This window comes from Mastacembelus armatus, chromosome 3, assembly GCF_900324485.2.
Source record: "Mastacembelus armatus chromosome 3, fMasArm1.2, whole genome shotgun sequence".
NCBI lineage: Eukaryota > Metazoa > Chordata > Actinopteri > Synbranchiformes > Mastacembelidae > Mastacembelus > Mastacembelus armatus.
This window is the reverse complement of record NC_046635.1, coordinates 24,942,454-24,955,618: the sequence shown is the minus strand read 5'-3', so window position 1 is coordinate 24,955,618 and position 13,165 is coordinate 24,942,454. Positions and strand designations below refer to the sequence as shown.

General features: G+C 42.1%; 1 protein-coding gene across 1 annotated transcript in view; it reads left to right on the top strand.

Annotated features, from left to right (window-relative positions):
* Positions 1–5,149: 5,149 nt before the first annotated feature.
* cdh8 (cadherin 8) overlaps positions 5,150–13,165 on the top strand; it is an 80,969-nt gene continuing 72,953 nt past the window's right edge. Inside the window, exon 1 of the mRNA XM_026293569.1 lies at positions 5,150–5,407. Within this exon, the coding sequence (XP_026149354.1) occupies positions 5,150–5,407 (258 nt within the window). The remainder of the gene's footprint in view (positions 5,408–13,165) is intronic.

The following is a 13,165-nucleotide window of genomic DNA, read 5'->3' as shown; positions in this document are numbered from 1 at the left end:
GAAACTTTTAATTTCCTGGTCACCTGGGAAATCCTGGGAATAAGAAACCAATGAGCATTAATTCCAAAGCTCGCACATTCTTTAAAGTTTGCATTTCAATCAATTAAATGGTACCCGATTAGTTAGAGATGTAACACAGTTCTACAGTTCTGGTCTGGAGGTGTCCACACTAATTCAAGATTCCTCCCACAGTCCAAAGACATCTAGTGTGGGATTAGATTATTTGGTGACTACATTGCAAATAGGTGTGAATGTGATTGTTTGTGTGTCTGTATGTGTCAGCCCTGTGATAGACTGGTGATCTGTCCAGGGTGTACCCCGCCTCTCGCCCAATGTCAGATGGGATTGGCTTCAGCAATTCAGAAAGCAATTTATTTATTGAGAAAATAACCTGCAGATTAATAGGTAATGAAAATAACTGACAGTTGCATACTGTATGTAGTGTATTTCAGATTAATAGTTTTAAACCTTATAAAGTTGCAAAAACAATTAAAGTATCTGAAAAAATGTTATAATCAAGTATACCTATATGGGACCATACTTAGAAGGATTTTTAATTCAGAAATACATTCAACATTGTGTCATTTCTCTCACTGATGTTGTATTTTCAGAGAGTTCAATATTTTGCAGTATATTGTACCTGTTGGATGTATCATGCCAGTCATGAGGCAGTTGTTGTCAAGGTGAAGCCTGTGGTCATACAGCAGGGAGCCTTACCAACAATGACAATGAAAAAAAAGTAAAGCAAAGTAAAGAAGAAACAAGTTAAAAACAGATTCTCTGGCAGTTACAAAGGAGAACTGCTCATCACGAAGAGTCATATGTGTTATGAGTCGGAAACTTGGCCAAATTAGGATGTGGAGGTGTGGTGTTATTTAAAATGCTCTTTGCTACTAAGAATAACCTGGTGTGAATATGCATAAGTGTGGGCAAGCTTGTGCTTTAAATGGTGGGACAGTAGCAAATAACATACAAGAAAAGCTAAATCAAGAGCAAAATCTCCATATAGTAACAGTTCCTGTTGGGGTCACTTGCTGTGTGGAGTTTCAGATGTGGACGTCTGTGGCACACACTGCTACAGCTCTGTGATTAATACCACTGACAAAGCAGTAACTAATGATCGATTGAGGATGCTTGGGTTCTAAAGACCATTTCCCCTTCACTTACTTTGCCTTTTTCAAAGCCATCTGATATTTTGATCACTGGCAGGGGCCATGTCAGTTGAATTAATCACTAATTTAAAGCTGGGACCTTCTCATTTGCACAAAACTCCACTCACAGAAGGAGATTTTGAATGATTAGTTAGTTTTGGATTCACCTGATGTCAATGCAGCTTTTACGCTGCCTGTTAAAGAATGTGCCTTGAATAACTTCAATGCCAACACATTTTTATAACAGCATATAGTCTTGTGTTAAGTATGAATTTCGGGCTAGTGCTTCAAAGTTTGACACTTTTATTGTGTTGTGTTAGGCGCGAGGTAATGCACGTGTTAGACACCTAACACGATTACACCGCATCTAAAAATAATTACACCATGTCAACAACTGTCATGTGCTTTTTGGGTGTTTATTTACTTTAACATTTCCAGTGATTATAAATGAAAAACTACCATCTGAACGTCACTTTTTACACATTTAACTCTATTCACAGGCAGAATGTCCGTCAATGAAATCTTCATTCATATTTAGCCCGAGAAACATAGCTCAACATTTACAGCCTAATGTATTATGCAGCAGAAGCTTTTAAAAAAGATGATTGGAGAATTCCCATCTGAAACACAGCTGCAACATCAAAGCATGAGTGGGAGGAAAATTAAATGGTACAGAAATAAATAATAGTATACTTGATGTCTTTGCTAATTGGAATCTCTGGCACCTGGGTCAAAAGGCCTTAGCCAGGCAAAGCCTTAGAGGAGCTCTGTTGTGTTAAGGTGATGAGGCAGAATAAACATGTTGTGCTCTCAGACACTCAGGAAACTCTTTTCCTCTTTGACCAGGCCTTATTATCAGTGAATATGCACACTGTCTATGTGTCATGAAGAGACCCTGCAGCTGAGAAAAAGCCATCCTCTTGTGCTTCACCAGTAAAAAACTAGTCCCCAGGGCCTGTCTGGCTGCTGCACAAACACTAGAGGGCTCTGTCCGTGGACATCAGCACGGCCCCCTCCGCTGCCACTCACACACCAACACTCACATCCACTAACACTCTGCTATGATGAGCATGACCTTTTCACTAAGTGTCTTAATAAGACCTGTGTAACACGTTCCCTGTTCCGTATATGTTAATAGTCTGGGATTTAGTTTTCTACGCACAAAATATCTTTCTGTGTACATTAATGTGCAAAGAATACAAACAAACCACAGAAGAGACAGTGTATCCTGAATGATACAACACCTCTCAACTTTCCGTTGTGCTAACAAGGCCACAGTGTGTGTCCATCTGTTCATTGCTTAACCCGATCAAATGACAGTGGAAATGAGCAGCCTGGCCTGTTTCATTTCACTAATAACCGAGGGAAGTGGGGGACAACAAAGAGCAGAGTTCTAATATAGAAAATAATCTAATGAGAGGGTTTTTTTTTACCTGCACAGACCTATATATGCAACAGCTACAGCTACAGTCGGCAATGTGAGACGATAACCTTTGCGCGGCCGTGGCTCAGCGGCGCGGAATGCATTCATTTGTGCGCCTGTTGACCCGGCTCCTCATCAACCCAATGAGCGCTGTGGAGGGGAGGCTCTCTTCGCCACCGTGCATCTCTCCTCCATCTCCTCCTCACTTTTCCAGTCGGCTAGCAAGCCTGTCGGAGCTCTAAACTACAACCTCAACACTGTCACCCCGTCTTAGCAAACTGCAGGAAGGATTCCAGGCTCACGTCTCTCCGCTTTTGGCTCATTCTCCCACCGCCTTCAATTACACGCGTTGGACTTTTTTTGCGTATTTTGACAGAAGAAAACATAAACGATGAAATGATGCAGCAGCGGAGAAGGATGCAAGTGTCACTAGTAAGTATAGTCCGCCACCAAGATTTAGAAACCTAACAGGTATTGCGGTTGTTCACTGATGTTTTGTGGAGCGTTCATCAGGACTTCTAGCCCCTTTCGCCATCGCCTGGCTTCATTTTACAGGAGCGAGATGATGCGGAGAGACAGAGCAAGTCTACAGACAGGTCTGCAACTTAGGCTACATTTTAGACACATTTCACTTCCCTCTGTCGCAGTATATCCTGCACATATTCTAACTGCATATGCTTTATTTCCCGTTAATGGGACTGCTTATGCCCTCCAGTGCCACGTCTGATGCACTGAATGGACTGATTGGAAACACAGTCTGATCAAAGAAGGGAAAACTTCAGAGAGAGGATAAATGTGGGTATTCGCGAAATGTGCTGCAGAGACGTAAAAGGCAGGTGGTAGCCTCAAACTTTATGGCTTAATTTCCGACCGGCTGACTGGCTGAAAGGTGAATTGCACCACTGTGGGTTTCCTACCTTGGACAGCTCTGCCGCTGCCGGCGCTTGATTTTCGGCTGAACCGTCTGGACCGGCTGCTTTTTGACGGGGAGCTGTCCTACACCCGTGGTGCTGAAACCGCCTGCTTAGTCACAGTGACTTGATAATGCGCTAAAAAGAAACGGGAAATTTATTCTCTGGTGGTGATTTATAGTTATATTTTATATGGGCTGTAATTTTGCATTTAAATAATTTCCCTCTATATCTCCGCTTTTTATTAAACTGGCGCTTATAGTATCCAGTTGTAGAATGTCACAGTAACTCGGATCACTCCACACTTTATGATATTGCAGTTGGCTTCAGGTGGAATAAGTTACAGCTTATTGTCCTTGAAATTGCACTGCTGGAACCCCATATTACTCCGCACTGTGTGTAGTAAAAGTTACCAGAACTAACCGTGTGATAGTATGTCTAGCGGCATCAGTTTATAAGCTGAGGACAAGTCAAAGCCAAACCTTTTGTCTGGGATTTATTTGTCTCTGGTTTTATATTTCAGTGACCAACCGTCATCTGTGTGTTGTACATTGAAACGACCCAGGAGCTGAAATTGAAGTTAAAGCCAAAAGTGTTTTTGATTAAAGGTTAAAATTTACATTTAACTGCATCCTCTCTATCTTATGTAACAAAAGTGTCACTCAGTTGTTTCATTTTGGTAGTTTTTTTTTTTTTTGATTTCAGTTGATTTTGTGTTACTGAAAAATTACATATTTCATTTAATGATTAAACATGCCTCTAAATATCTTCACAATTATCTCATTTGGTTCAGTTGATATCAGTGAGCTGCAGCGCTGTTGACATTTTGAAGCTCACCTGCAACCAGCCTCTCTATCTAAAGCTGGCACCACTGCATGTATGCAGTCACAGATCTCAAAGAAATCCTACTGTAGCATATAAGGATATGTCACCCAAAATGTATTGTCAAAACAATAATCATAAGGAACATGTAATTGCTCACAGTCTTTCTAGGATAATCCCCAGAACAACAGATTAAAGCAAGGCAATCTGATGTAGAGGGCTGAACAGCCTCAGAGTACAGACATACCCATTTGTTGTTCAATTGTAGCATGATAATAAAGAGGAATAAAGGATCGTGGCTGCTACAGATAGATATTGTAATGATGATTTGACATCTTGACTTCTTATCCTAAAATGAGTATTTACTTCCTGATTTTTTTTTTTAAATCCCATGTTTTCTTTTTGCTTTCCTTAAAAACAGATTTTTCATCTCTGTCTAGTCCCAGCTGTCTTGTCTGATTTGGTCAACTGTTTATTTCACTCTACTTTCCCTTTATTCCCACCTCCCTTTCTTCCTCATGTCCTGACAGCTTCTCACAAAACTAAAAGACAACTAACAAACTGTCATTGCTCCCTTACAGGTCTCCCCCTCGGAATAATGCCAAATGGATGCTGTGCTGAGCGCCTCACCCCCTCACCATCGGCTATGGAGGCATGCCAAGCCATGCAAGTGACCTTTATCACACCATGAATGCAAGCTCTACTGTTCAAAGAGGACACAAGTAACCTTTTCTTGTTATCTAAGAAGGAGCAGTTGAAGAGAGAGGGAGGGGGGACAAGAGGCCAAGAGAGAAGCGTCTTGTAAAACAAACAAACAAACAAATAAAACACACAACGACAGGATGCCAAAGCGGTCCGAGGAAATGCTCATGGATCTGTGGATGTCCTTGCTGCTGGTGTGGATTACTTGTGTTCCCTGTGTGTCTATGACTCCAATCGCAGGCCAGTCGAAAAGTACACAAAGTGGTGGGTCCACAGCGGTGGCGAGCGGTCTTGGCGAAGGACAAAGATTACTGAGCCGCGCCAAGAGAGGATGGGTTTGGAATCAAATGTTTGTGCTGGAGGAATTCTCTGGACCCGATCCAATTCTAGTTGGCAGGGTGAGTGCTGTGATTGTCAGCATTATATTAAGCTCGCTTATCATGTGGAAACATTAATTCGGCCATTTGAATGCTCCTTCCATTTTTATTTCTTCCCATGGGCAGTGGGAGGGTTTTGGTTGTCAAGGGGAAGTAGAGATATGGGGACAAGAGAGAGGGAGGCAAGGGAGGGCTCACAAAATTCTTTTGGAAATAATTAAACTCCCATCAAATAATGGTGGCAACATTTTTTGCTTGGTCGGATGTCCTTGAAATCCAACATATAGCAGTCACGCAGATTATGTTGTGTTGTGTTGTGTTTTTTATCACCATATAGTCTCTTCCACATAAAATAGAGATGTCTAGGATGTCTTGATGTTAAAAAAAATCCTTGATACCCGTTTCTTCCTGTAAGGGAATGATTTATGATTTGTGCATACCTTGGATGAGAGAAGTCTATTTCAGTTAAGATCAGTTTTTCCATTGCAGCTCCGCAATGAACAGAATGGCGGGCTAATCCCGTGGCTAAGGGCCACCTGCTCCCTGGCCTTTGTGGAAGTGTCAGGCAGGTTTCAGGGGAGGGGAAGACTGCTGGCCAGCACGACCAAAGCAGCTTGTTCACAGCTCATTGCTGGGACTCACCTGGGGAGAGTCAGGCTGGCAGCCACGCTCACCTCCTTTCCCTAGAATATCACCCAGCCACTCTGGAATGGGCAGGAATGCAGGCTGTCAAACACAATATTTGATCTTGTTCAGTAATAGCTTTTGCAAACACTGTTTCAGTGCCTAATATTTGATAATTGGTGGGTATGGCTTTTTTGTTTATGACATATTACCATTGTGGTACACTGAAATAGTTTTTTCAGTCCTCTTAGACATTGGCACCTGACAGCACTAAAACAAAAAGCTGGTTCTATTTTTGTTGCACAAGAAAAATAAGTCACTTCCAAGTAAATACTTTTAATTTCACTACCCCTTTTCGTCCTAGTCATATTGTCATATGGCTGCATCAATTAAACATTTGCCACCATGCAGGATTTCCACCCTTTCTAAATACCATACAAACACAAAAATGCTGTTAAGTGATGCATTAATTTTTCAGGCAAGTCAATTAGGCAGCCTCTGCTGAATTTTGACAATGGCTGCTCATCGGAATGCTCAAGCAGACACACTCACCGGGGCTACTGTGACCATACGTGAGTTTGGAATTTAAGGTTAGATTGCAGCTGTAAGATACTGAGCATCAAAGATTTGACAGATCACCTGGCGAACTGTTTTATACTTACAGAAAGTTAACCCATAGAATTTCTTTTCCAAAAAAGAAAAAGGGCAACAAGGATAAGATAATAGTCAAAGATTGAGGACATGTCAATAACAGGGCTTTGATTTTCAATTCCAAGCTCACACACACTCTTGCTTTAAACACTGTGATGTGTGCGTGTTCTGCAGATTGTCAACACAAAATCAAGCCGCGAATCTGATCGTAATGGATGCTTTCTCTCTCAGTTAATGTTTTTCAAACAGGCTTGATTGTAAGATTGGTTGATCATAGGTAAATTCCTGCTGATGGACAGTGTAAGGACTAGACACAGGGTAGGTGGGCAGCAGCCCTTTTGTGAGGTGATGAAGATGGGTTGCAAGGTTAAGAGCTCATGAGTGTGCCTGGCAGAGCTAAGATAAGTCCTATGTTAAACCCTGATTATATTGTATTGGTTTAAGACTATAAATCTCTCTCCCTTGTAGTCCCTCTGTTTCCTTTTTCCCCCTTTCTCACGCTTAATTAAAAAATGAATCAAATGGGTGGGAGATGTGATTCAAATGCTGTCTGTGTATTTTGCACAATTTTGTCTGCTGCGTGTGAGGCCGTCTCTGTCTGTGGTTGTGGGACGATTACCATGGATGACCAGACCGAGATTGGACTCATTCAATCTTATAGTTTTTTACTGCTGGTGCACTCTGAGGTTTAATTATACTTGCATCCGCAGTCCTTGGCTGTGACCAGGCTCCCCTCAGCTATAGCAGTACTGGGATTGAGAGTGAGAGACAGTGTTTTTGAGAGGAACAGAGAGAGATTGTGCCATCGATTTTTAACGGTGTGTCATTCTTGGTGTTCTCTCTCTGCGAAGACTATTAGCATAAATGCAGGAAAGCAGGTGGAGGGGGTGAGGGGAGGTGGAGGTGTAGAAGAGTGAGAAGGACGACCACAAGGCGTGACAGCACCCTTCCCTTTTGCTGTTCTTCTTCAGCGCATTGTTTCTTGACATTGTGATTCACTGAGCGGCGCGTTCGTCAGTTCCCGTCAGTCCCGTTGGCGTGGGGGAGTCAGACATGCAGTACTTGTTAAAGCGAAGCAGGGGAGACAGCTGTGAAAGCTTGTTGCTCGGCTGTAGCTTAAAACGAACACGGTGTTGGAAGGGATTTTAGGATTACTCATCATGAGCCAGGGACAGTTCAGGAATAACCTGTCATTAAGAACAGAAATAGGCAAATGGAGTGTGAAGGTAGATGAGCTTGAACGGACTGAACCTGGCACGCTCACTGTTGGCAACTAGTGGCAACCAAAGACTCGTAGACCACTGGACGGCAAGCAGGGGGTATTTTTAGTCAGAATCACTCTTGATTTACTATTGCACCACAAGTATAGCTGGGGTTTTACAAATAAAGTGAGAGTTCCTTAGTTTATAAGATTGTTAAAATTTTGTTGAAGATCTTTCTTCATTTTGGCATGAGACCTATACGAACCTTCTGCAATGTCAGCCATGTTTTCACGCCCATTTGCCTCTTCAATCAAAGCAATTTCAATTATTCAAACATACAAAGAAGACACTCATTCACATCAGGCCATTAAAGGCAAAGAACAAAAGACAAACAGTGAACAAATTGCTGTGTTTGCAGTAAAAAGGGAAATCAATGTGTTTTCTTTGTAGTATGAGACAGATTGATGGCAGTTAATGCTGGAATATCTCACAGCCACAGCAAAACTTTTCTAACTCCTTTACATCCCCGCGATCATTTACCATATGGCATGTGAAGATTAATAATGATGGATTCCAGGCTGCTGAATTATCGTGAAAATGTGGTAAACTCACAGATCTCTCATCCTATTGGCCAACATTTTTATTCACTATAGCATTGTATGTGTTTTCCCACAAAAAGAATTCATTATTACTCATTAATATTGATCAACTCAGGCTGAACTGTAAGTTTGCTGGGACAAATACAAAACGAAAAAAGGCTTTGATTATCGATTCAGCAAAGACTACAGATAGACATATCATTATAAAAAAAATATGTAGTGGGGGAAAGAAAGAGAAGCTTTATTCTTCCTAACGAGCTGTCTAACAGGATACCCAACAAAAAGAGTTGTAACAGACTGGTGGTGTTTTGTTAGAAGCAGATGTGATTTTCTGAGATGAGATGAGATGAGATGAGATAAACTTTATTCATCCCTGAAGGAAAATTTAAGGGTTTTTCTGCAACAAGTTCTCCAACCAACATGATAATATATGTATATTGTTTGTCCCAACTTTAGAATATAACCCATAAGACCCTTCCAGATCCACATACTGCGTACCTTCCATCATTATGGCAACAATCACAAAAACACACAGTGCTGATTTTATAGAACTGTCATAGTTTAATTAGGTTTATGTACAAAAATTTGCTTAGCTTTATGTACAAACACGGCTTGGGTTACAAAAAGATTTTCATTTGGGTTAGAAGGTTGTGGAATGGTCGTGGATAAAAAAAGTGCAGTGATTCAAACAGGAATTGACACTGATCTTCTGCCAATAAGTCCTGTGTTTTTCTGACTCATCTACCCATCTACCTTGATGTTTAATACATCGCATAGCTTGCTCCTCTGCTTCTATTATGATTACTACCAATCTTTATCTGGGATAATTTTCCAAATTTAGTTTTTATTGCATTTGTTGCCTTCTGCTCTTTGAGCCACTAGTATATAGATGTGGGACATCAGTCTGTAAATACCAGTGCAAGCTACTTCTGCTTGGCTGGATTGCCTCTCTTTTTTCTGTCCCCCACCTCTACCATAGCCCTCCTTGCCTCCTCTCTGTGATGGGGTGATTAAGTATAGAGTGACTCTTGAGCTCAAGTAAGCTTGCCTCCAGGGCCGATGGGGTGTGGTACAATGACATTGTTAAAACTTATCCAAGTGCTTGGCTTTGGCGACGCAAGGCAGCCAGGCAAAGCTAAGATGAGATTGAGTCCTGAATGCAGCTGCCAGTGCAGCAGGAGATGCTCGTCCTGCCAGAGGCCCTACTATTGCCGGTTTACAACAGATGAAAGGTTGATCCCCCTTCTTGACTGAGTTGTGTCAATGTGGCCCTTGACTAATGTGGATCCCCATCTTAATCTGCATTTACTCTGGCTCCAACAATTTAGCAGATTTCTGGCTCTGCCTGTGATTGATGGATGAGGAGTGGGAGTTAACAAGAATATTATCCGAATTATTGCCAGTGATTGATAGCCATTATGACACATAATTTATAAGCACTGGCATGCATATAATAAATTCTGAAATACAGCCTAAATTAGACACAGGTTCCAGTGCCATAGTGAGAGGATTGCATCAAAACGCTGTCATTAAATCCAGGAAAGGAAAAAAGCAGTATCAGTATTTGGTGGACTTCGTTTCATTTGGGTTCTCATGTCCACAGCAGCTCCTGGAATACAGCTCTGGAATCTCTCTTCAGGCAGCTTCACAAAGATCCGTATTGAGCGGCAGCACCTCTGTCTCTGAGCCGTTAGATCTTCATTCCCTCCTCTTGTGTAATTTAGAAAAAAACATGCTAACATCCCTCAGTCCTGCTCTTCTTCCTCCCTTCCCCTGTTACTACACTCATCCCTTTCCCTGAGACTCACCTGTAGTGTATATCACTAATGCCATCAGGGCCATTATATCAATGGACCATGGTCACAGTCTCCCTCTTCCTTTGCAATCTCTCCTTCTGTCTGTCCCTCCTGGTGTGTAATAAAACACTGGGCCCACCGGTGGCTCTGATAGAGCTGTGGGATCACATTAGTGCTGCCCTCGAAGAGCTTGACAGGTTGTCTATGGCTTTGTGTTGCCGTCCTGGTTCCCATTAACAAGCTGCGTATGTGTATGTGCATGTGTGTGTTGTACAGTAATACATTCGGGAGTGTTATAGACTGGAATGAGATGAGCGGACATAGGATGGAGTATATTTAGACACAAGGGCTGTGTGTGCAACAGTAAATATAGTGTGTCCGTGGAGCTTTATAGCTGGTGCATCTTTGCAAACATTTGCTGAGGTGTCTGTGTGGCCATATTTATGAAAGATTTCTCTCTAAACTGCTACATATACTGCTATGTGTGTTTTGAGTAGAAATTGCAGTCTGAAATCTGTGGTATTTCAAATTTACAGGTGACCTCATCCTCACTTCACACATTACTGCTTCTTCAGCAAATGTACTCACATCACCTGTGTCTTAAATGTTGCTTCCAAATAATTTTGTTTTTATCAGCCTGTCAGTTATATTTTAGTAGTAGTGCGGAGTTTACCCATGGCAGATGTGTCATTTTTGAAATATCACTCATCATTTAAAATATCACTCCTGCAAAAAGAGGAAATAAATCCCCTTTTAGTTTTTTTCAAACACACTCACAGATATGGAGCATACACAGCTCACAATATCCTTTCCTTTTCCCTCTCATATGTACCTAGCAACTGCTGTGCATTAAATCATATACTGTATTTTCTTTCAGTTGGTTTTCACAAGGGAACTGAAATCATGTTTTAGCTCAGTGTATCATAAGGAGGCACATGACGCGTCTCGTCCGTGATCCCTGGAAGCTCTCTTGTGTACATGCATCAGCTGCAATAATAATTTAACAGGAAAGCACATCCATTCACACGGCTTCAGAGTCCCTGAGCAAAATAACAAGCTCGCCGCTATCACTCACATCTGCGGCTCAGCATGATTAAATCCATGTTGTGCAGTGTGTAGCTCATGCGGGGGCCACTTTCCTGAGCTTCTACATCAGCGCTAATTCATAGCAAATGGCCCCTTTATGGTTTCACCTTGGACTGCGTCGCCACAATTAGCTCTCTCCCATGTCAGTGTTTGTCAGTCAACGGTGCTGACTCTTCCAGTGGAAATCTGGAAATGCCCCCCCCTCTCATTAAGACCACCACAGCTCGCCGTATCGCTACTGTACTTTTACTCTTACATCCTCCTGCCTCCCTCACGCATCCTGGCTCATCAGGCTTGGCCTGGGTTGGCTGTGCGGAGGTGGAGCGCTTAGCAGGCTAAATCATCTGGCACTCTGCCTTGAACTTTGCTCTAACTAATTTATAGGAATTAAAGCAGTTCACTCAAGTGCTTGGCTTGTATGCTGCTTTGGCTAATTTGGTCTAGTTGCTTTTCAAAATATGAGATTTTGCTTTGGTTGAACTACAGCTTTATAAAACTATCAATATATGCATTTGCAATTTAATAGGCTTAAACCTCTTGGCCTTTGTGTTGTGCTGACATTTAAGCAATTGTTGATCTCGTTGACAAAACACAGACCCTTGTATAATCGTGTTTTAAATAGGCAACAATAGACAACTTAATTAAGCAACATTGAAGAGCCTGATGTTGCTTACTTATGATTCTGGACTGTGTTTTGCAGTCAGAACACTGGCCAAGCATCAGTAACAGTAAATGAGGTTACAATTATTCAGATCTGATTATTCAAATCAAAAGATTATGATTATCTGAAAACTGCTAATTGGCCCTTGCCTCTGACATAGTAGTTGTGGGCATAAGCAGCACTAGCAGCTAAATATTCCTGCTCCCTGTGCCAGTGTGCTCTTGTGGGCTCAATGTTTGGCCCAACTCTCCAGGCAGCTCGTCTCTTATGGCTAGAGCCCAGCATATGTGAAATGCTGCAGGCGGCTGCAGGCGGCTTATCCATGCGCCTCTGCTCCCATACACGTCCCTACCGCCAAACTGGGACTGCTGGAGTAATCTTGTTAAGAATGGATGGTGTTATTGTGCAACTGGATGTGCATTTGGCTTCTCGCTTAGCTGGGAGCACATGTGGAGAGGGAGAGACAATGGGGAGGGAGTTTTGAATTGGGGAGGGGGGGGCGTGAGTGCCTATTTCTGGCACTTAAAAGATGACAGTCCTCAACTCTCTTCCTCTGCCTCCTTACTTTAACTCCTCATTCCTTCCCTAGCTCTCCCCTACCATCCTGATTAGCCTACATACCATAATAACAACAAAGTGGCCTCAGTAAACAGGGGACATGACATTTATTTGAAGATCAGTGGCTTCACCTATAACAGGTATTAAAGAGGATGATTATCATCTCTGGCAAGCTGAAGGTAGAGGGTTGCTCACCTCAATCACTGAGTTGACAATAAAAAAAAAAACACAAAAAGAATCAATGGCTTCATCCTTTGCTCTCTTTTCTCTCTGTCAATGCAACCGCTCCTAACTCCGGTATCTGGGCACCAACAGACTGTGGCTTTGACCTTTCTTACAAATGAATTATTTCGGTGTAATGATCCCTTCTCCAGAAAGAACAAAAAGATAGCTGAAATAATAGCCAAGGGAGGAGGGGGTGTACGTAAAAGGGCAGCACCCACACAAACCCCATATGTTATTCTCCAACCTTACTTACACTACACCTGTGAAGACACCTGTATCCCTCTAATAATACCTCTTCCTTGTGTTTGTGTCTCCAAGGTTTGTGAGATGCACCTAGTCTGCGCCTTATAAATGAACTGATATGAAGAAAAAAATAC